General features: G+C 39.7%; 1 protein-coding gene across 2 annotated transcripts; it reads left to right on the top strand.

The window, feature by feature from the left end:
* Positions 1-1,340: 1,340 nt before the first annotated feature.
* Positions 1,341-22,042, top strand: IL7R (interleukin 7 receptor). 2 transcript variants are annotated; one of them, XM_026666310.2, is made up of 8 exons: positions 1,341-1,560; positions 5,210-5,345; positions 7,164-7,321; positions 8,771-8,925; positions 16,131-16,305; positions 18,894-18,981; positions 19,090-19,165; positions 20,595-22,042. In XM_026666310.2, the coding sequence occupies exons 1-8, from the start codon at positions 1,461-1,463 to the stop codon at positions 21,093-21,095; spliced, it is 1,389 nt and encodes a 462-aa protein (XP_026522095.2). In that variant the 5' UTR covers positions 1,341-1,460; the 3' UTR covers positions 21,096-22,042. The 2 variants fall into 2 exon arrangements, with proteins under 2 accessions (XP_026522095.2, XP_087814646.1); XM_087958520.1 differs by having other exon boundaries at positions 1,364-1,560; positions 21,866-22,042.
* The last annotated feature ends 2,763 nt before the right edge of the window (positions 22,043-24,805 follow it).

Below are 24,805 nucleotides of genomic sequence, written 5' to 3'. Positions count from 1 at the left end.
CAAGGACAATTTTTCCCCGAACGCCATCACTCTGCTAAACAAATAATTCCCTCAACATTGTCCAACTATTTACAAAGTCTGCACTACTATTACTATTGATCTTCTCATCACTCCTTATCACCCATCCCCTCCCATTTATGACTGTATGACTGTAACTTTGTTGCTTGTATCCTTACAATTTATATGGACTGTTTCCTAGTGTTGAAAGGTGTCAAAATGCCTTTCTTTCGAGGATTAGATTTTCCCGCTGGGAGAGCTCTGGCGCAAGGATACGGACAACTGCTTGAAAGCTGGATCTTTTTATTTTTCAGGAAGGCAGAGAACAGCGAGAAGTCTGCATTCCTGGGCTAGCTAGCTTCTTATGGTAAGTCCCTGGTTTTTTATACCCTTTTCTCCCTTTGTAAGTTGATTTTGTGTGAGTGTTTGTATTTGTGCCTAATGTTTCAAATCCTGTTTGAGTTTGTCTTTATTTCCACCGGAGGGCAAACTCCGTGGGGTCGCCAGATTGTATTATTGGTTTTCTGTAATCTCTTTTAGCTTTAAGATAGTTTTTCATATTTGTTCTGCAGCAATCTCCTGTCTGTCCCTTTTGTAATTTATATTTTGTGTTCGTTTTGCTTATTTGGTATGTCCTGTGTTTGTAAGGGTTTTCTAAATTATCTTTTGTTTCCTTTGCCTATTTGTCTAGTTTTCTTAATTACTTAGGCTTTTGTCTATAGGGATTCTTTAATACTTTTTATTTGATTCCTTTTCCTATGTAAGTTTGTTTTCTGGCTGACCTGATGTTCCCCTTGGGCTTTTCCTGTCTTTTGTGACACTACTGCCTTCTTGAAAGTCCCTTTCCACACCAGTATGATTTGATTGCTTATTGTACCCTATGACTATTATTAAGTGTTGTACCTTATGATTCTTGACTCTTGATGGATGTATCTTTTCTTTTATGTACACTGAGAGCATATACACCAAAGACAAATTCCTTGTGTGTCCAATCACAGTTGGCCAATAAAAGAATTCTAATTCTAAATGAGAGAGAGGAAGACAAGGAGGGAGGGAGGAAGAGGGGGGATGAGGGAGGGAGAGAATGGATGAGGAAAAGAAGTTAATCGATTTGCTGAACTGATAGTTGTAAATCTTAGTTCCATCTCAATGGGATGTTCAAGATGGGGACTTCAATCAAGAGAAGTTGAATTAAGAGAACAAGCACTTTTCATAGTACTTAAGACTATACAGACCATAGTAGTATCCTTTGATCTTAGTTCACTCCTCCACAAGCACTTTTTGGGGGAGGTTTCCTGTTTCACCCCATGCCTATTTGTATGTTTTTACTTCCCGTTGCCTGTGGTTACTTTATTGATGAGTGCACTCTAGAAGGAGTTATAAAGTCACAATGCAATCTGATCTTTCTCAGATTTAGTTTCTCTTCTCCTCCTGCAAGGTAGAAAGAATGTGAACTTGAGAAGATGGCAAAGCCAAATCTGATTGTGTACACCTACTTTTTTATCTTCCTTCCTTTTACTTCTTCAGAAAGTGGCTCTGGGTTGGAAACGTCTATAGGATATGGTAAGTCACTCCAACTTTTTCCTTCTCACAAAAATCCAAACAATGGAAGTGAAACTTTCCAAATATGTAATTCAAAGAATCTTGAATCTTGTTATCATTATGTATTTTGAAAGACAAATATCATACCACTTTGATGTACTAATTGATTGTATACTCTTTTTTTTTAGTTTAGTTTACAATGAGCGTGTATAGATACAACAAACTGCTGCACAATTATCAGATATAGGCACTGGTGTTCTAACTCTCAACCAATATTTATTAGAAATGTAGCACGGAGTTAGTTTTTCTTTCAGAGTGTAAAGCTGGCACTTGTTTTCCTGGATTTTGCCAACAAAAAGTAAGGTAAGTTTAGATTTTATTGTTGTTATTTTATAAATGAGCATTCTTTAAAAGGTTCAAGCCACCAGTTGAAAAATGCTGCTAAATAAAATCTGAATTCTAGTATGCCGCAAGAACCAGAATTTTTCGGTATTCAATTGTGTGTCATATTATTTCAGACTCTTAATAATCTTATTAAAATGGTCAGGTACAATGGGTGGAGGAAGCAACATGCACTTTGTCTTTAATTAGGGATGTGTATTTAACCTGAGTGCTTTAAAGTTTATTTTTTCTTGGGCTAGGATAAGAAACTTACTTTGAAAAATTCAAAAATATGTATCTTTCTGCAATGGGGACACTCACCAAATGTTTATAACTTCATACACAATTAATGAAATATGCAGGCACAAGAATCCTTTTTGTATACAGGATTCTGGATTAATTTCAGACAAGGCACTCTACAAAGGATTTTATGTAAAGGCAAGTTGCAAGCTAGAGATTTATGTTCCCTTTTCTGAAAATCCCCCTATACGAGGTTATATTTAGCATATGCTACATGATAATTAGAGAGAATGCCCAGTTCTTAAAGCCAAAAGAAATACATTTAATTAATAAAACAGACAATGAGTAACTAAAAATGCCCCATCTCTTTCTCCTCTCCCGCTTCCTCCTTCACCTCTTTGGCAGTTAACAAAGTAATAAGAACAGAAATCAAGCTGAAGTTATTTGTAAAATTGATCCTCTGTTTCTGGGTATTAGTAATAAGAAGCACTGTTTTATAGTGGCTGTCCTCATGTGGGACAGGTTCTAATGGAGATATGGGAGGAGAGAGGTCAAGTTCTAAGGCCTCTGTTGTGGGGTGAACTCTCAACTCAATTCTCTCTCCTCTCCTATTTAATATCCAATGAATGGTGGGGGGGCTCATCCATTGACCTGGGTCAGATTTCATCAATTGTGCTAATGATATACGTTTGTATATTGCCCCAGGCTGAATAGGCCAGGTGCTGTTCAAGTGCCTGAAGCCTGCTTGGTTTTGGATGGGGAGAAATAAACTCAGGCTTAATCACAGCAAGTCCAAGTGGTTTTGGGTTTATAGACTATTTGAGACTAGGAAACTCCATCTTTGGTTCTAGATGGTGTTACACCCCCCTCATTTGGAACTGGTAATCTGGGGGTTCTTTTGAACACATGGCTCCTGTTTAAACAGGATCTGGTAGCTGTGGCCAAGAGGAGCTTTGCACAAGTTCATCTCATGTACCAGTTATGACTGCCTTGCATTCTCCATGGTCATTCATGTCTGGGTCACATCCCAGACGTGTTACTATGATGTATCTTCATGGGAATCTGGATGCTACAGCTGCCCCAGAATGCAGCAGTTGAATAGCTACGCACACTCTGTTTTGCCCATGTAACACTAGGACAAAATCGGTGAGAATTGAGCTGCTTGTCAATGGGCTTCCAGGTGTGATTTAAGGTACTGGTTGTCGTCTTTAAAATCTTGTGTAACTTAGCTGAATGTCTCTGCAGAACTCTATGCTCTCAGTAATATGGGATCACTAGAGTATGATTCCTATTCTAAGAGAATGTTATCATCAAGCAGGCCTTTTTCCCTCCATCCCCATCCTGAAAGAATATTTTTTCTAAAAATTACTTCAGTTCTAACCTTTAGAGTTTATGAAATTCTGGTTGTTCCAGAAAACCTTTGGTGATTATAAACTTTTGTTGTTATGGATTGTTTTAACCCTTGTTATAATGGTTGGTTTTCTTAATGCACTGAATCTCAAACTTAGCCAACACTTTTAAAATAGGCTTTTTCTTAGTGGTAGTGGTGAGTTGTATGTATCCACCTACCTGGTCTATACACACAATTGTTTTGGAAAGAATGTGGATGCATTTCTCATGGAAAGTCTGGTGGCCTGGGTTGCTCTGTGGGTTTATAGGAACATAATATCCAGGAAAAAAAACCTAGATTCTTTATTATTGCTAGTAAGATGCACTTTTATTTAGATGATGTCATCTGTTTATCCCAATCATCTATGGGATAAACAATGCATCAGACATGTATCAAAGAGCAAGCATTGCTGATCTTTACGCTAAGGTAAGCTCATAATGGACCGAGCAGACTGAGAAATTAGCATTCACAGAAGAAATAGAATTTTTCCATTTTCCAAGTGATATTGCAAATTCACGCTGCGTTTTAAAATGCGAATTTGTTGGCATCACAAATGCTCTTCAGAAAAGGATTAAAAATACCCTCTGCTCTCAGTACTTTCAATATGGATTTATTTACTTACTGTAAGAAAAAAAATTATATACAGCAAAGTTATGAGTGAAAAATTAATTGAACAAAGTTTGCTGAAAATTCCCATTTGATGTTGAGATATTCTCACAAAATCTGCTTCATATAGTATATGCAAACTATTTCCTACCATATCCTTTACATTTTCAAAATTGCATGGTGACCACTGCAACTTACAGCTTGAAAAGTTTTATTTCTAGGGAATATACAGATGAAATAAGAAGGGCAATTACCATGAGTCATAAGAAAAGATGAGCTGCTCAAAAGTTTTCTTGGTAGTCTAAATTCTTTGATCTAGAGAAGAATGTGTTGACACTTTTCTTTAAATACCTTATTAATCAAGGAGCAATTGCTTTTTCATATATATGTGTGTGTACATTTCTCTTTAGTAAGACAAAAGGGAAGCCTACAGCTCGTTTTGCAAATAGAAATTAAAAATTAAAATTAAAAATTAAAAGCATCCAATGCATTGAGAAAAGAAAAATTATTGAATTAATTAATTAACACAAAGTCAATTCAATGGAGAAAGATTACAAGAAAAGCAAGTTTTACAGGATACTAAAAAAAACAACAAAAAGAAGGAACAGTTGGTTTCTTGAAAGGGAATTTCAAATGCAACCACACACATCCAAAAAACTTGTTTTCTGTATCCCTTCAAGAGAGACCTATCGTTTGAACTTTCTTTTTACTTCATCAATATCAGAGGAAGCATTCTTGAGATCTTAGTGGTAAGTCACATAATGTCCTAAAGAAAAGAGCATTTTGAACTGGGTTGGGTTGAAACATCTGTTGTGATGGGGAATTATGCTTCTTTTAAAGTTGGATCCAGTCAAAACCTACAGACTGCTTTCAGTTCCTGAATCCTTTTCACAGGCAATTCTTACCATAGTATAATAATTAAATAGAGGAAGAAATGGAGGGAAAGCATTCAGTTTCATTTTCAGGAATGAAAGAAACTGTATAATCTACTTTGTTTGATAAGTGCTTTAAATCTTGAAATTTGAGAAATATTTTGTGATTCTTTCCCTTTAGGTACTTGTGCAGATGATGAGCAAGACAACAGCTTTAAGTGTTTCACTCAAATGCCAGTAGTCCTAAGCAATTTCTTAATTTGTGAAGCTACTGGGACAGAGATGAACCTGAATGAGACAAATGCCAGTTTTTCTGTGTAAGAACTTTTCTAATGTATTCAAACATCATTACTTGGGTGCTAGAAGATTAATACAATGAAAAAAATTGACTGCAGAATTTGGGGGATGCGATTTTGGGGGGTGTTCTGGAGCTACACAGATTGGTTGGGAAATACTTATTTGGCCTGTGGGTAAATGCTTAACTAATTTTAACTTAACCTGTCTTTAGAGTCTAGTAAAACTTACAGATTACTTCTCAGAAGAATGTATTTAAATGCATAAAAGAAAATACATAGGTACAGAAAAGACATCATGAAGATCAAACAATGAATTCTAGAGCTCTAGAATGCTTTGAATGGATTTTTAAACACAAAAGCTCTTTTGAAATGCAAGCTCTGTTGACTATGATCAATTACATGTGTTTGGTGAAAACAATGCACATAACCAAATGTATTCTGCTTTTGATTTTTCAATGTATACTAATTTTTCTGAATGTTTTTGGAATGTAGAGTTCATAAATTAACTGGTTGCTTGCATTCATTATTGAATGAAAAGCTAAATTTCAGTTAGAGGTTAGTGAAAATAAAGTTGTAATCTTTTTTTACATCCAGATTCATGGACCTTCTGAAATCTATCCACAGATTCCCTTGGTTGCAGATTAAGAACCCCTGACTTACACCATAAATCCTGAGATCATAATATATCTGCAACTTTCTTAGCCTCATGCTAGAAATAAAAAGATTTTGAGATACTTTAGCAAAGGATGTTAAAGTTACTGAGAAACTACAAGAAAGTTTTATATAGCATAAAGTTGCTGATTATTAAGTTGGCCCTTGCTTTTATCTTAACTAGCTGATTAAGCACATTATTTTTCTTGGCTTTCTGGGAGTATAAAGTTTTGTAAAGAAAAATGGACTTTGCCATAAAAATGAATGAATGTTAAAAATAAGAGGGAAATTTTTCTTAATGCTAATAATCCAAGAATACTCTTATTGACTGGTTGTTCTTTTGGGGTAAAGTGGAGGGATGGCATATATAAACAACACAACTCAAAGCATTTCTATGTTAACTACAGATATATAACATGACTTCATTTGTAGAACACCTGACCACACTGAAATGTAGAAGGCAAGAATTGATTCACCAGATGTAATATTTGGTCACAAGACAATTGGGGAAATTCAAAGACATTAAAAAAATCATTTTGTCATCAAGAGTACTTAATGTCCAGCTAGTTTGGAATACAGTGTATCAGGAAAAGTGTAGGACAGCTGTTGTATCTGGATAGCTTAAGATTGTGTATTGTTGTGTAAACATAAATTAACTCAATATAGCAATAGCACTTAGACTGCTTCATAGTGCTTTACAGCCCTCTCTAAGTGTTTTTCAGAGTCAGGATATTGCCCCCAACAATTTGGGTTCTCATTTTACCAACCTCAGAAGGATGGAAGGCTGAGTCAACCTTGAGCCTGGTGAGATTTGAATTGCCAAATTGCAGTCAGTCGGCAATCAGCAGAAGTAGCCTGCAGTACTGCAGTCTAACCACTGCACTACTGAGGCTGAGTATCATTTTTTGTACTTGTCTACTGAACTATAAAATTAATTTCCTGCCCAAAATCTTCACATGGTCTCTCAATTACATGACCAAAACAATCACAATGCTTTCTCTGAAGCTTGCAATGAATACAGTTTCCTCACTGTGAGACTCTATAGCAGCTTTCAAACTACAGTGTAAGTTCTAATGAACTGACTAGCTCTCGGAAGGTCTATTTTATCCTGCTTTTCAATTCTTTCCAGAACCACTTTGTGTAGACAGGTTTTCCAAAGTTTTATTGCTCCATCATATTTTGTCATAGGTATGGGACTCAACCCCGGTTCTGCTTCATGAAAAATCCCCTTGTCGGCAATTGTTCTATACACAGCAGCGATCTTATTGATGTTTTGGAAGTTTGCTTGACAATAACTTTGATCAATCCTTGCAAAAATTGCCAGAAATTGAACGCTGTTCATATTGGTAAGCAAATGTATAGTGTGGGGATTCATTTTTGAACCTGTTCAAAACTGGAGGGACATGAAGTTTAGTTATATCAAGACAGAGTCCAAAGGCTCATGGCCAATTTTGTTCTTCCATTTCCAAATTTGGAAGAAAAAGATGGGAATTCTCCGGCCACGAGAATGTTATGGTGTTGCTCCAAATCATGGAAAGGGATCTGCTTTGTAGCATTGCTTGTACAAAGCAATTGTCCTCTAGATTAATTTTGTTCAACGTCAGCAACTTTACAATTTTTGGACTTCAACTCCCAGAATTGTATGCTGACTGAGGAAATCTGGGAATTGAAGTTCTCAGATCTTAAAGTTACTGAGGTTGAGAAACACTGTTCTAAATACACAGAAGCAAAATAAGTATAATACATCGTTTCCTTAACTACTTAGAGTTGTATATTAACCAGTGAATTAACACTGAAGTGATGATTCCATGCCCAAAAATAAATTTGATTAATTTATGAACATGATTGTATGCATAACTACTCAGAAGGAAGCTTCATTGTTTAATCAGGCTTTCCGGTATCATGTTCATATCACTGCTGCTTTAATATATTGTAGCTTACAAGCATGAAAACAGACATTCTAGTACAGGGCTGTCAAACTCCTGGACCACGCCCAGTTTAGCGAAGGGGGGGAAAGTCCCAATACATCACATGAAGCTGCCGTGACGATCAGAGTTTGACACTCCTGTTCTAGTATGTGGTGGAAATAATTTCTTGTAATAATTGTTGGTTTTAGTTGGATTCCGAGTCTAGAGGTGATGAAGTTTGAGTAAAGGAGGAGAAGTCAAAATACCCAAGCTCAAATAAGTCATCTGCATTTATGTACAGGTAGTTCTCGATTTATGATCCAACTGGGACAAGAATGTCCATTCCTAAGCAAGGCAGTTGTGAAATGAGATGTCTGAATTTATCACTTGTCTCACCATAGTTAAATGAATCCCCGTAATTGTGAAATGAATTGCATGGCCTTTAAGCAATTTTGGCTTCCCACATTAACTTTGCTTGTCAGAAGCTCCCTGAAAAGGTAGCAAACACAACCATTGTAAATACCTACCAGTTTCCAAGTGCCTGAATTTTGATCACATGACTGTGAGGATGCTGCAACAGACATAAGAGTGTGGACCAGTCATAAGTCTCTTTTTTCCAATATCGTAACTTCAAATAGTCATTCAATGAACGATTCTTAGTCAAGGACTATCAGTTAATGAGAATAGAGCTAGAAGAGACCTTGGAGATCTTCTAGTCTTCTAGACTTTGGTAATCTTCTAGACCAGAGGCCCCCAAACTTGGCAACTTTAAGACTTGTGGATCTGGGTTCACAAGTTGCTTAAACAGCAGAAGTTTAAGAATTGTGCACGCAGAGTGTGATTTTGTGTGTGTATATGTGTTGTTTATCTTTACATTGTCCTTTGCAGTTAAACCTGAAGCACCTTTTGGTCTAAATATCACCTACCAGGAAAAAGCAAATGAGTACCTTGTTCAATTCTCAACAACACACGTAGCAAACTCATTCCTTAAAGACAAATTGATACATCAATTAGCCTACCGACAAGAAAATACAAACTGGACTGTGAGTAAGAATAAATAGGTTTGCATTTTCTACCTATTTTCAGTTGTATGCCTACAAGCAAGGGCTGTTTGTTGTAGTAGGATGCCATGCAAACTATGTTCTGAGTGGTTGGGTTATTTTTTCTTTAGCCTGTGCCTAGATTTAAAAAGTATAGAGTGAATAAAAAGCCGATAGCTGTTTTTAACTTCTAACGGGGAGTCCAGGCTAGGTTTTTATTTTCAAAAGCCAATGGAAATCAATATTTGAATGATGCTCTTTCTATAAATATATTTTTAAAAAACCATATCCTCCTAATAATCAATAGGTATCCTGGCCTATCTTACACTGCTTATCTCCATTGGCTGCTTAAAGATGAACAGACTGTGATTACAGTGTAGGTGGCTAGACTCTGCATAGCAGCACTAGGGATTCATCAGGAACACGTGTTTAATTCACCATGGCTATTTTACATAACTAATGTAGCAAACCCTTTTGGATTACTACTCTTTTGCATTTTAGTATTTAATGACTACGGGCCTCACAGTTTAAGGATTGATACGGGCCTGACAGTTTAAGGATTGTATAGGAGGTAGTGACAGATTTTATTTTCCTGGGCTCCAAGATCACCGCAAATGGAGACTGCAACCAATAAATTAAAAGACGCTTGCTCCTGGGGAGGAAAGCTATGGAAAATCTAGACAGCATACTAAAAAGCAGAGACATCACCCTGCCAACAAAAGTGTGTATAATCAAGGCTATGGTTTTCCCAGTTGCAATGTATGGCTGTGAAAGGTGGACCATAAGAAAGGCTGAGCGCCAGAGAATTGAGGCCTTTGAACTATGATGCTGGAGAAGGCTCCTTGATCGCAAGGCGATCAAACCGGTCAGTCCTAGAGGAGATCAACCCTGACTGCTCTTTAGAAGGCCAGATCCTGAAGATGAAACTCAGATACTTTGGCCATCTAATGAGAAGGAAGGACTCACTGGAGAAGAGCCTAATGCTGGGAAAGATTGAGGTCAATAGAAGAAAGGGATGGCAGATAATGGGATGGCTGGATGGAGTCACTGAAGCAGTAGGCATGAGCTTAAATGGACTCCAGAAGATGGTAGAGGACAGGAAGGCCTGGAGGAATGTTGTCCATGGGGTCGCGATGGGTCAGACACAACTTTGCAACTAACAACAATAGTATAGTTAAGCCGTGCATAACTGACAGATTGGTTGCCAAATTGTGATTTTAATATAGATTTTATCTGTTATTTATTATTTTATTCTAAAAATTTTAACTGGATATTCCTTTAGTATTTAATTTGTTCTGGTCTCCAGTCTTTGACTGTAATAAACTTGATTTGATTTGATTTGATTTGAATGTTACCACTTGCTAATATAAATCTTCAAAGATATTATTCCTTGTTTAGATTAGAAATTTCCCCCTGCTGCTATATCCGATTTCACCCCTAGTAGTTCGTGAAGAAAATAATTAACTAGCTGGGAACATGGAAAACTTAACGAGAAGCATTATATTTTTTGAGGAAATGTTTTCCCCTCCAAAAAATGTTTCTCTTAGTCTCTTGTAAGCTTGATTACAACAAAAGAGATTTGTAAATCAGTTTACCAATGTTGTTCGGACAATGCTTTTAATCTGACCCAAACATTCTGATTTAGCATCTGCTTAGCTTAAATTCTGCCTCTAGAACACTCAATTTCATTGAGGGCGCATCAGGGTTGTGTTTGACCTTGGGGGCCAGAGTGGGTGGGGCAGGGGTGTGTGGCCAGCTCAATGTTACTTGTGTCAGGGGCGCCTGTGGTGGCCCGAGCCCTCTGCCAGTGAATATGGGCTCCTGGGCTCCTTTTTTGGCTGCAATGGCCTTGTGATGACCCGGGGCATGGCACAAAGGCAACACAGTCAGATTATCAGTAGGAGTGCTTTTATTAGCTCCAACTTCGCCCTCAGTGTCCTGGCTACCTTCTGGGCTAGAGAAAAACTCTCCCAGGAACAGCCTTTGGCTGAAGAGAATCAAATCCAAAACGTGGTCATCAAAAACTGTAACTGGAAGTCCAATCAAGGCAAGATGAGGTAATTAGTCCAGCAGGGCAAGAGAAGGAATTCCAGATGTGAAGGAACAGCAGTAATTCAATACAGCTGGGAGGATGCCAGGAACACAGGTCACCAAAGTCAACACAAGATAATCCCACATTTGTTCCCACCAGACGCTGCACTCAGCTTGCATCTCTTTACAACTCTCATTCCCAGTTGTGGCTAATGAAGGGAATCAGGGCCCTTTCCTCCCCTGTAAGCCACACAACCCACGTTGCTCTCTTCTCCATTCCTCCCTGCGTGCCCTAGGATGAATAGGGAGGGCCTGGGTCTTCCTCTGAACTCCCTCTGCCCTGCTCTGCCCAGCTGGACTTTGCCCTTTCCCAGTTTCCTCCACAGCCAATGGAGCCACACTCCCACTTCCTGTCAGCTGCATGTCTTCCTCCTGGGATTCAGACTCCGACAGGGGAATGACAGGCCTTCTGCAACCCTCTGCCAGTGAAAATGGGCATGCAACCCCTCCCACAAGCAGCCCTTCTGAGATCAGTTTTTGCTGGCAGATGCACCATGCGCCAGTCCCTCACTGTTTCCAAGGTGGCCCCATGGGCCAGATCCAAGCACCCTGCAGGCCAGAGTTTGGCCCCCCCTACTCTAGCAGGATATGGTACTAGGGTAACTAATGCAGGTGCAATCTCATTTCTGCTAATAGATTTCCTTCTGTTTTGAATCCAAGACTTTAGTTGGCCTATTATGACTACAGAGTGTGAATGTCTTACATTGTCCCAGTTCCAGATGCATTTCACTAACGTTTGTACAGGTACTCCCTGACTTAGGACTACAATTGAGCCCAAAATTAAATGAGGCATTTGTTAAGTGAGTTTTGCCCCATTTTACAACCTTTCTTGCCACAGTTGTTTTTTTTTAAAACAAATTTTATTAATTTTCAAAGACAATACACAAACAAACAAAACATAAAACATAAAAACATAAAACATCTTTTCTGAAAGCTGCTTGATCCTGGGTTAGATCTCTTCATACAGACACAAATTCAAATTCATGTTCATTTTATATACCATTCCATATCTTATTACCATTTTCCATTTTCTATATAGCTTCTCACCTCTTTTAACTTTCTTAGTTTTATTTTATTTATCTCATTTCAGTTTAGATCATTATGCTTATTATTCTTTGTCTGTTCTGTTTCCAGCTATCTATTTATCTTTTCTCTTTAAACAAAATTTCTCCTGTACCCTAATTGGAGTGTGACGCTTTTAACTCTTTCCCCTAAATTTATAACACTTAGTATAGTACATAACTTTCATTGGGATTCTGTTTAGTACATTCTAAAATTACACATTATATTTTAAAAAAAGAAAAATTTAAAAGTATGTAATATAATTAAAACAACTATCCATGCCAATTCAAATCTATCATTAATATTAATATTCATTTAAATCTTAAACATTTTACACATTACTTTTCAATTGAAATATCATACTTTTATGGGAACACTTATACTTTCCCTAGTTATTCCCTCCCACTTCAGATCACTTATATTTTAAATCATTGTATCATTAAAATGTTCCCATTTCCTCCTACTTCAATTCTCTCATTTATTTCATTGCCTTCCTTTTATTCACAAAAATTTCACTAAGTTACACTGAATATTTTATCCCATTTTTTGATCACATGCTGTTTCCAATTTTCTACCGTGTTTCTCACATAATAAGACCGGGTCTTTTTTTTTTTTTTGAGCCCGAAAAATGGCTAGGCCGTCTTTTCAGGGGGTGACTTAATTCCCCCCACTTGCATCTTTGGGCAGGCAGCGATGGCTTGGATGTTGACCTCGGTGTTGGTGGGGAACTTCGTGTCGGGTCAACGCAGGCAGCACCATATCTGGGTGTGCAACAAAACTACTTCCTAACGGCAAGCCCCCACCATTCCCCCATTTCGCATGTTTTAATATAGGCCTTCATTTGGGGGAGGGGCTTAATTTCATTTCATGCCTATAAAACATGCTGGGACTTCCTATTGGGGGAGGCCATATTGTTGGAGAAACAGGGTAACATTATTTCTAAGTACAAATATAACAATACAATCTTATGTACCTTTTCAGAATCCCTTTTTCAATTAAATTTTACCCATTATCTCTAAATGAATCTTGTTTCTTTACATCTTGCTCCACACCATTGAGGCTTCTCATCCCTTACTTCCTCCCTTGCTTCTTCTTCTCCCTGCCCTTTTTACCCCCTTGTCTCTTCACCTCCCTTTTCTTCTTCTGCATTCCCCCTTTCTGTTGTTTTCTAACATTATATTCACTTTTCACCTTATTTTTCTCTTTTTTGGTTGTTTTTTTTAATCTTAAAGTCCCCTTTTTCTTTTCCTCCTTCACCCTTTCTTCCCCAGTTACAGTTACTTGTTCATCAAAGATGGCTTCTTCTTTATCCCAATCATCTTGTTGCACAGTCAGTTTCTCATAGGTGCAAATCACCATTTCTAAGAATTGAAAAAGAGTGCCAAGAGAGTCTTTCCCTTCTTGTTCTTCTTCTTTGTATTTTTTGAATTCAATTTTCAATTCATCCACAAGTGATGCCATTGTAGAAAGAAATTTTTTTCCAAAACAACCACCCAAATGTTTTTAGGCCTTCATAGATAATTTCCAAAAGTCCCAAAGTCACCAAACAGTCCAAATAAGCTGTTTCTTTTAGCACTTTCTTCTTTCTTCACTTTCTCTTTCTGGGGTTACTGTTTAGTTGCAAAGTTCCAGTTAAAATGTATCTTTTAGAAGTCTTGTTAGTATTTAATGATTCTTTAAAAATTCTAGGCAATCTCCTCCTTGCTTCCAAATCCTGCTCCAATTCTTTCCCTATCCCTTCCCACTTACAGCAAAAAAAAATTTTTTAATGTTCAGAAACCTTATTATCCCTTTAGCATTTAGTTATCCAGTTTACCTATTGATGCCAAAGCGGGTTTTTCCGATTTCTCATGTATTTCTGTTTGCTGTCACCGTTAGGAAGGAGAGTGAAAAAAAACAACTCTCCGTTCTTGCCACAGTTGTTAAGTGAATCATTGCAGTTCTTAGTAAGTGAATCTGGATTCCCCATTGACTCTGCTTGTCTGAAAGTTACAAAAGCAGAGGGAACTACTTTTGTCACATCAGACTTATTCACAATAGTCCTTGACTCATGACCAATCCCTGTCATGCCCTGTCATGCCCTTGGTAGAGTCAGACTCTGAGGGAGAGGAGGAACAGCTGACAGGGAGTAGTGGTGTGGCTCTGGAGGTTGTGGAGGAGGCTGGGGAAGAGCAGAGGCCGGCTGGGCAGTCAGAGGAAGAACCAGGCCCATCCTCTCTGCATACTAGGACACACCGGGGGGGGAGGGATGGAGAAGGCAACAACTTGGCTTACGAGAGAGGAAGTGGCCATGATCCTCCTCATTGGTTGCAGCTAGGGAGACTAGTATATAAGAGAGACGATTACAACACAGCATTGCCAGAAGCAAAGCATGTGTTATTTTGGGCTGAAGTTATCTTGGTTGGCATCCTTCCAACAGACTGTGCCTTGTTATCTCCTTGAATTTGGTAATTACTTATCCTGGTCCATTGTGGAAATTTCATCATTGTAGTTTGTTTAGTTTTTTATTTCACCTCTATCTGCTCATTAAGTTTGGACTGTATGGCTTTCTTTTGAAGACTATTTTTGAGTACGTTTTATCTCCAACTGAGAATTATTGAACAGTGGGGCCAAGTTGGAGGCATTAAAGGACATTTATTTACGTTTTGGATTTTGTTACGTTTGTGTTACATTCTGGGTCATCACAATCCCTTTAAAGTTATGATGCAGCTTCCCAAAGTACTTGTGACTTGATTTCAAAGGACTGGTCTCTATAACTTGTCCTGCTGTCATGTGATGATATTTTGGGAATCAGCTCACTTTTTACAGTCATTTGCAGCAACCTGTGGTCACGTGACCATGGCTTTCATCATTTTTTCCCCTGGTTTCAAGCATTTCTTCCTGCTTTCTAGCAAAAAAAATAGCCCATTGGACAAAATAGATTCATTGAATGACTGCCACATTCGCTTAATAGTTACTGAATTTTTTTTGGTAAAATGGAGGCGGGGGCAGAGGTCACCTGCATAATGACTGCAATGACCATTATTGAGCCCTTAATTCTAGACTCCATTACTATTGTAACTCAAAGTTTACTTGTATTGTCTCTCTGAGTCACTGAGAATGAGTGGGCAACCATATGAATTCTCATGAACAAGCAAGCAAGCAATCAAGCAAGCAAGCAAGCAGGCAAGCGAACAATATTGATGTCAACTCAAAAATATTTCTCTGGTTTTTTAGAGTTGTCAGCAAAAAGGGAGTGAGAGGAAGAAATGCATACCTCAAATATTTTCATAGATAATTGCTAGGCGGCCGAAGCTTCTGGCGTGCAAGATTATTACTGAAGAGCATGGTTGATGACTTTTGGCTATGGATGTGTTCCATTGGAGAATATACATCTGGGGAGTGGGGGAAGACCAGAGATGAATGACATGACTCAGTGTCGGCTGCATGCAGGTAACGCCGACATGTTCATTCCTAATAAATGATTTTTTTAAAACTCTGAGAGATGCGCCTAGGCCTAGCAATTATCTATGAAAATATTTGAGGTATGCATTGCTTGCCCCACTGCCTTTCTGCTGACAACTTTAAAAAAAACAGAGAAATACTTTTGAGTTGACATTTGACTTTTCTTGGCTCTTCAGAATTTCAGTTGGATATTCTTCCCAGCATTGTCCACATTAGCTAGAGACCGAACCATCTTTTAAATGGATGTATGTGGTCTGTCATTGGGCTGCAACATTTTGTTGGAGAGCAGACTATGAACAATGGAATAAAATAAAGAAGTGACGTCCATACTTCTTCACTTGTGGTATATGAATGCAGCCAAACATTTGGATCCTTTTCTGATCATGCACCAGTCAGATCATTTTCCATGAACAAGTTGGGATATTTTCTTGATGTAAAATAATCTACTGTATTTTGGATGCCAGTATAGGATGTCATATTCCCAGCAGAGTTTGAGGAACACATTCAGGTAAACATGATTTCACTGTGTAGAAAGAAATGAATGTTGTTACAGGGAGCTAAGAATTTTTGTTTAACTTAAAATGAAATTCTCAAATTTATTCCTGTCTTAGACCATCGAATCTAATTTCCTTAGATTCAAACTTCTGGGGAAGGAATTCGAGCCAGAAGTCACGTATGAGATGAAGGTTCGGTCAAGGCCCAACGGACAGTATTTCAAAGGCCATTGGAGTGACTGGAGCTCATCCCAATATTTCAAACCTTCAGCCAGAACATCAAGCGGAATAAGTGAGCCCAGATTTTTAATTTAATTCTTATTGGAAATCAAGAATGTTGGAAATGTTTATAGCCTGGTGCAGTGGTGAACCTGTTGTACCATGACAAGGAAGCTCAGCCTTAAGTTCCTGCCTTAAGTTTTCATGGAACTTACTGGGTGACTTTGGACCTTTGTCCCTCTGAGCCCAACATCTGCGATGGAAGGTGCAGCTGGAGAAGGAATAGTGGGTGGGTGGGAGCATCACTGCTTCCCAAGGAGAGGGAAGAGAGGAGGCCAAAACCAGAGACTGAACAGTCCTGAACAGGATAGGGAATGGAGGAAAAGGTTCAGGGCAGCCACACCCTTGAATCCCCCAGACCCTATCTATAAAGTTAGAATGTTTAGCTTTAGTCTTGATTCTGTGTAAACAAATAAAAAACTGGGCTCGATTGATCTCACTGTTTCATTTTTGGACTTAAGCTTGATAACAACCTGGTTAAAATGGGAACAGAGTCCCCTTTCTCCTAAATTGTCAACATAGTACAATTACTCTGTTACAGTAATGGATACGATACATATGTGATACATGTGTGTGTTTATGTATGTATGTTCAGCCTTGTCCTTGCAGGAGAAAAGGGAATATAAAAATGCAATTTAAAACATTAATAAAGATTTATAAATGTACAGCATGCTAAGAGTTAAATACAAAATTGGAATAAAAATCCAGTAAATAGTTGAATTTGGATAAATTCCCAGAATCCTGACTGAGAAAAAATTATATATCCTACGGTATAAGCCATCATGGGTCCAATTAAATGTTTCTAATATTTGGTGGTTAGCCCTGAAACACTGGTAGGTCAATCAGACATTGGTGTCCTCCAGGAATGGAGGGGACGGGGGAGTCAATCAAAAGGCAAGATGGCAGAAGTAGTCCTCACCGGAAACTTGTCCAGGCAGTCTCTGAGAATCAGATGCAATTGAAGGGAAGAAAAACAATACAGGTAATCCTCCACTTACAATAGATTGCTTAGTTTGAAGTTACAACTGTACTGAAAAAAGTGGTGAGATTCAAAAATCCCAGCAACTGGTTCGCTGCCCAGTTGCTGGGTGGGCGTGGCCATGGTGGAAGCCAGACACAGGCCCATTTCACGACTTCCGGCACTTCCGGTTTGGCTGTTTTTCATCTTCCCAAGGGTCTGGAGGCCTTCCCCAGGTGTCTGGGAGGGTGAAAATGGCCTCCCCTGGGCCCCAGAGGCCCTCTGGAAGCCGGAATATTTTACGGATTCTGGTACTTCCAGTTTGGCCATTTTTCACCTTCCCAAGGATCCAGAGGCTTCCCTCAGGCCTCTGGGAGGGTGAAAATGGCCTCCCTGGGCAATGGAGGCCCTCCAGAAGCCAGAAACAGGCCCGTTTCCGGATTTCCGGAAGGCCCATTTTTCACCCTCCCAGAGTCTCCACATGGACCCTGCACTTACCTTCATCAAAAATGGGCCACGTGGAGAGGGCTGGAGCAGGGTGGAGCAGGGTGGGTGGGGCCAGCCGGTTGGTTCAAATACCGGTTCAGTGAACCAGATGCAAATTTAACATCTCTTGAACCAGTCCGAACCGGTAGAATTCCACCCCTGCTTATGTCCATTTTTCACACTTAGGACCATTGCAGCATCCCCATGGTCATGTGATTTTCATTTAGATGCTTGACAACTGACTCACATTTAAGATGGTTTAAGTGTCCCGGGGTCATGTGATCACCTTTTGCAACCTTCTGAAGAAGCAAACTCAATGGGGAAACCAGATTCACTTAACAACTGTGTTACTAACTTAACAACTGTAGTGATTCACTTAACAACTGTGGCAAGAAAAGTCATAAAAATGGGGCAAAACTCACTTAACAACATAAATTTGGGGCTCATAAGTGATCGTAAGTTGAGGACTACCTGTATTTTCATTAGAGCCAAAAATTACATCAACAAAGCTTTCTGAATATAACATGCTATTATTATAACAACTACCAATACCAGTTAATAATTGACCAATAGTAGCTGATGTACCATGACCAAAGTCCAGGCCCTACCGATCAGATATGATGTTAAATTATTAACATTTCTTTTATCATGTATTTTTCAAAGACTCAAAATAGCTGTGGGAAAGAATTTTTGGCAGGAAAACCACCTTGCCTCGTTTCCAGATCCCTCCTCCCTTAGAGCTGTTTTGTCGAAGTATACTTCATGGAGGAAAGCGTACTGTAACAGAGTAATTGTACAACATTGATAATTTAGGATTTGTTTTCAGTACATATAAAGAAACAGAAGAGAAGCAGAATGCTTAGTTCTAGGTCAAGGATGTCAAACTCGATTTCATTAAGGGCCACATCAGGTTGTGTTTGACCTCGGGGGACCGGGGGGGAGCGTGACCAGGGTGGGCATGGCCAGCTCAAGATGGTCAGAAGCTAGGCTAATGGAAGTTAGAAGCTAGGCTAATGGATGTCTCATATAAAATGGATGCGTAATGGATGTATCATTAATGGGTGTCTCATATAAAATGGCTATTACCTCTAATGTCATGCTTTGATTCCCAATGAAGAGTCTATTACTATTTTTAAAGCTAAGATTTCTTTCTTCAGACAAAGATGTCCTGATAACCATATTCACTGCAAGCTTCTTCGTACTTTTTGTTGTAATTCTTCTGGTCCCAATATTTTGGAGAAACAGGTAAAAAAATTTTTTTAAAAAAAAATCACAATTCTAATTCAAATAAGACTCATTCACAAAGGTTATTGAAAGATTGTTCCTAATTAATATTGTTTTTATCTTCTTCAGGATCAAAGCAATTATTTGGCCCACCATCCCTAACCATCAGAAAACTTTGGATAAAATCTGCAACAAACTAAGAAAGGTTAGTACTTTTACTTCAGGAAAAAGTAGCCTTGCAGGCCTTCAACGTAAAATGAAATACAGGTAGTCCAGAGGTGGTATTCAGCAGGTTCTGACCAGTTCTGGAGAACCAGTAGCAGAAATTTTGAGTAGTTTGGAGAACTGGTAGCAGAAATTTTGAATAGTTCAGAGAACTGGCAAATACTAGTTCTGACTGGCCCCACCCCCATCTATTTTCTGCCTCCCAAGTCCCAGCTGATTGGCTGGGCCTTCTTTTGTTGCCCTGCACAGGAGAACAGAGCTGTAAAGCAGGTTAGTGGGGTGGGGAGGGAATGGGGATTTTACAGTAACCTTCCCCTGCTACACCACCAAGCCACGCCCACCAAGCCACACCACATCCACCAAGCCAAGCCCACAGAACCGGTAGTAAAAAATATTGAATCCCACCACTGAGGTAGTCCTCAACTTATGAACACAACTGAGCCCCAGACCTCTGTTGCTAAGCGAGATATACTTACCACAGTTCATTTAATGGCCATTCGAAGTTACAACATCACTGAAAAAAAGTGATTTATGACCATATTTCACACTTAGGACCACTGTCGCATTCCCCACTGTCACGTGATCAAAATTTGGATGCTTGGCAGCTGGTTCATATTTATGACAATTGCAGTATCCTGGGATCGTGTGATTCCCCTTTTGTGACCTTCTGACAGTGCAGATTCACTTAATGGCCACATCACTAACTTAACAACGGCAGCGATTCATTTAACACCTGTGGCAAACAAGGTCATAAATTGGGGTAAAACTCACTTAACCAATGTCTCAACTTAGCAACATAAATTTTGGGCTCAATTGTGGTCGTAAGTGTCAGATGGTGCTCCATTCAAAATTTAAGAAAGACACTCTTAGACTCCATTGTTATAGAGATAAGGAACTTTTACTGGAAATCAAGTGGTAGCATCAAAGGAATTCTAGATCTGAGGATTTACACGCGAAAAAACACATATACAAAGTGATGGCAACATTCCCACCCTCCCTAGTTCAAGTGGTCCATCCAATCGAAGATGTGTATAATGTCATGTGGAACATCTTCAGGTGGTGAAGCAGACATCTGGCTGTTGACCTTGACCTGGTTTGATAAAAAGCTGCAGTTGCACAGTAAGCAAGCAAGTAGGCATAAACAATAAAGTTTTCCCCAAGTTATACAGTTCTTTTTCTAAAACCTCCAGCACATTTCCCACCCCCACAAAGCCCAGTTATTTCTCCCTCCCCCCGTTACTATGGCAGCCGAAAAGATACGAGAGAAAGAAAAGGAGCCTTGAAGGATGACAGTAAGTCAAGGACTACCTGTACTTTTTTTTTTTTAAACAACAAATTAATGTCTTTGCTTTACAACTTTGGGTATGCACTGACCTAATTCCCTGATAAACATCTTCTTATCTGTGCAGAATTCAGACAGCAGTTTCTTTAATCCTGAGAGTTTGGGATATGCTCACATCCACAAGGTGGATAGCCTTCAGGCTAAATCAGAAGTTGCCCACCTTCAGCCCCCATCATATAACCTGGATGCAGAGGCTGAGGATTTAGTGGAACAAAAAAGCAACTTGAACCATATTCATCATGGATGGTTGAAGCTCCCTCTGGCTTATGAAGGAATGTTATCCACAGAGGTGATGAACAAGGTCTACGGCGGAAGCGAGGACCCCTCTGCTAATCATTCAGTCCTCAGCATCAATCTATACAATGAGGGCAGAATTGCTGACCCACATGGCTGGAATAGCCATGATCTGTGTAAATATTCCATTGTCCCAATGAACCACATTTTTGCCCCTGAATTAAAAGCAGGCTCTTGTGACCACACTTATTCCAATGGGGAGACCAGGGTGTTAAATAAAGAAGAAACCTATGTCACGATGGCAAGCTTTTTTGAAAATAAGGGGAAATTATGAAATTGATACTTACAGGCATACAATTACCAAGGGGCATTTCTAGATGTCACACAGGGCTATAACTTCTGTTACATTAGTTTTTCCTCCTTCCAATGCTGATTTTCAGCATCGATTTGCAGATTTTTTTTTTTAAATAAAACTGTATAAAGTTTTCCTTTAAAATGAAATTCTCTTGCAGTCAAAAAGAAAAAGAGTTTTCTTAATACTTAGCTTTCTACTGCAGCTGTATTTATTCCCTTGCTCAAAATTGCTTCAGAGCATTAAAAAACCACCCCAAAGTGCTTGGAAATCAACAGTTTCTGCTCTTGTACCTTTAGGAATCTGTTTAGAGAGGCTTCCACGACATTGAGAAAATAAAAAACTCTGGCCTAAAGCCAAAATATGTTCATTGAATCATACAGGTGATTTTTGTTTATCGACTGCCTCATTTAGTGACTATTTGCAGTTATGACAGTGATGAGAATGTAATTTTATTATCAATCCTCACACGTATGACTTTCACAGGTCTGTAAAGGAAGGAAAGGTGAAGTAAGATCATAAGCCCAGTCTTAAATTTACTTAGTGATCACTTTGCTTCACGACTGAATTGCCAGTCCAACTGTGGTTGCTAAACGAGGACTACCTGCATAATATTATGCACATTTTATATAAATTAATCTCTATGACATGAAATCCAGAGAAATGCTAAACTTCATGTATCACAATTTTAGCATTATTTTGTGAACCCTAAGGTGCTTTTTCAGCTGGACTTTCTTTGTTTTTCCTTGAAGATGTTTCATTTCTCATGTAAGAAGCTTCCTCAGAACAAACTTGAAGAAGCTTTTTGATGAGAATATCAAGAAGCTATCCGTCTTTGATTGCCACTTAAAAATGTTACTTTCATGGATTGAATTTCTTATGGGCAAGTTCTTGACAAAAGTAAAATCACCTCCCCAGCCCCAGTCACTGTCCACTCTGATCTCTCCTGCATATTCTTGAGTTACTTTGGCTGCCTCAGCTTTATGGTGGCCATGTTGGTCGCCTCGCCTTCATCTTCAGCAGAGAGGGAAGAAGCCCTGGGTCCAGGAGGAGAGCTGCCACTCTCCGCAACCAGCAGGGTGTCCCTCCTTGTTGGTCACCCCTACAGGGTGACTTTAGCCCCTTGAGGGCCCCTCCGATGAAGAGGATTCGGCATGGGTATGCAGAGCCCCGCTTCCCTGCACCGCTCATGCTGCAACATCAACCAGCAGGGAATTAATTTTCTATCTACTGCCATTTTTATTTGGGTTTAAGAACCCAGGGCTGTATGACTGGATAGGAATTTTGATGGTGCAGATATTGGAGACTTTCCACCTCTTCCTTATTATGATTCAGCTGTAATCAGACAATGCTGGAGCACTTGACCTTGCGGATCTATCTTGTGATTCCTTACTGTTTAATGAAAAATAAATCCTGCTGAATTGGACCAAAGTCCAGCAATGTAGCATCCTGTTTTCCAGAGGAACTAACAAGAAACTCTGAACATTCAGAAAAAGGACAACAGTGTCCATCCTTTTTGCTGCTCTCTCAACATTTTCTAAGAAGATCTATGTTGTTATTAGGATTGATAGATTTCTCCTGTCTCAATTTGAGAACTTCCCTCCTAAGGTGATTTCATGTTTTGGTCCATACAGTGCTTTGTGGACATGGACAATATAAACGGTATGTTATGTGAAGTAGTACTTTATTTTTCCTGTAATAATTTCATAAAAATTATACCACCAGTATTATTATATTACTAGCTATAGTGATAAGTTCATTAATACAGTGCCCCCCCCACACACCTTTTGGTTACCAGGGTCTGGTTCTGTGGAAAGAGGTTTTCCCACGGACCAAGGGGGGCGGCATGGTTCTTGTGCTGCTTGCATCCTGCGGATGGGGCTTTGCTTATTTGCGCGGCCTGGTTTCTGGAAAGCTGCAGGACAGGGCCGGTCCACAGACCGAGGGTTGAGTACCCTTGCATCTATAACTATCATACCAGTTAAAACTTGAATTCCACTATAAATTACTGCTGCTTTTGATTTAGCCTTCTCCAAAGAAATATTCAAGGGATGCTAAAACAATTTAATTTGTTTTATTATTATGTGTTCTATATTCTTTCAATAGATGTATAATCTTGCCCTGTACTTATCATGTTGTTCGCTGCTATGTTTCATTTTCATATGGTTAATTTTTATTTTGATGGAATAAGAGTTGTGATGTTTGTATGAATGTAATAAATGTCTTTGAATTGGATGCTGAAGTGGCATTTAAATAAAGTCATTAAGAAACAGTCAATTTAAGCCAGCAGATTTAATTTTAATTCATGAGCATTATTTATGAATAACACCTAAAGCTTTCTTCCATCTGTCTTGCCTAAACAGAAGGCAGTACATCATTGTAGCCAAATATTTATTGCCAATATAATTCTGGACTAGGGTGTAATCAATAATTAAAATCTATTCAGGGGTGGGCTGCTACCGATTCACACTGGTTTGGGTGAACCAGATGTTAATTTTACATCCAGTTCACTGAACTGGTAGTTGCAATGACTGTCAATGCTCAGCCTGTCCCACCCCTCCCAGGAGTCTCTGTGTGTCCCATTTTGGATCCCAGGTAAGTGCAGGGCCCATGTGGAGGCTCAGGGAGAGCGAAAAATGGGCTTTCTGGAGGCTCTGTTTCCGGGGCGAGGCGTGGCTGCCCATGTCCCCTCGCCTTTAGGCAGTCTCTTTCGGGCGATGGAAGCTCCCCAAATGCAGTCACCAGCTACTTCAATCAGCCAGTAGAAGCGGCCTCGCAGGGAGCGGAGTGTGTGTGTGCCACACCTCGCCCTGAAGCGGCTGGGGACTCTGCCTTCAAGGGAGCTTTCGTCTGCCGAAAGAAGCGGCCTCGCGGCGAGGGGAGTGTTTGTGTGTGTGCGCTAGCCCCGAGGCCGCTTCTACCGGCCGATCGAAGTGGCTGGTGACTGCATTAGGGGAACTTCTATCGCCCGAGAGAGACTGCCTAAAGGCGAGGGGACACGGGCAGCCACGCCTCGTCCCGAAGCGGCTGGGGACTCTGCCTTCAAGGGAGCTTTCATCTGCCGATAGAAGCAGCCTCGCGGGGGAGGTGTGTGTGTGCGCTGCCGAGTTCGTCGTGGCTGGTGACTGCATTTGGGAGCTTTCATCTCCGCTGCTTAAGGTGAGGGACACGGGCTTCTACTTTGTCTGCCGATAGAAGCAGCCTCGCGGCGAGTCGCCACCCGAGCCGCTCTACCAGTGGTGGCTGGTGACTGCATTTGGGGAGCTTCCATCGCCTGAAAGAGACTGCCTAAAGGCGAGGGGACACGGGCAGCTATACCACGCCCTGAAGCATCTGCGGACTCCGCCTTCGGGGAGCTTTCGTCGGCCGATAGAAGCGGCCTTGCGGCGAGGTACGTGCGTATGGGCCATTCTAGGTGAGGGAGGAAATTAGGTCACCCCCGAAAAGACGGCCTACCCATTTTTTCAGGGGTCAAAAAAAAATAAGGCCCGACCTTATTTTGTGAGAAACACAGTATTTCCATTGGACTATGTTGTTCACTTACTTAGAATAATTTGCAAACCAATAGTGGATTGTATCCAATGATACATTTGTCTTTGCAAAAGGGGCCAGTGTTGAATTGATTTAATGATTCGCCTCCGGGCTATGCCGTACGCTGTGCCACATACATTTTTTGTGAGATTTAAATGGAT

The sequence above is a fragment of the Notechis scutatus genome, chromosome 2 (genome assembly GCF_049901735.1).
Source record: "Notechis scutatus isolate UNSWTSFEM ecotype Mainland chromosome 2, rNotScu1.2, whole genome shotgun sequence".
Taxonomy (NCBI): Eukaryota; Metazoa; Chordata; class Lepidosauria; order Squamata; family Elapidae; genus Notechis; species Notechis scutatus.
The sequence above is the reverse complement of the archived record's forward strand: the minus strand, read 5'-3'. Positions and strand labels throughout refer to the sequence as shown.

What these genes read in the sequence shown, in the direction of transcription:
- IL7R (XM_026666310.2), top strand. Translation starts at nt 1,461, where the DNA reads ATGGCAAAGCCAAATCTGATTGTGTACACCTACTTTTTTATCTTCCTT. An exon ending in GGAAACGTCTATAGGATATG is followed by an intron (nt 1,561 to 5,209) that starts GTAAGTCACTCC and finishes CTTTCCCTTTAG; the next exon opens with GTACTTGTGCAGATGATGAG. An exon ending in TCTGCAACAAACTAAGAAAG is followed by an intron (nt 19,166 to 20,594) that starts GTTAGTACTTTT and finishes TTATCTGTGCAG; the next exon opens with AATTCAGACAGCAGTTTCTT.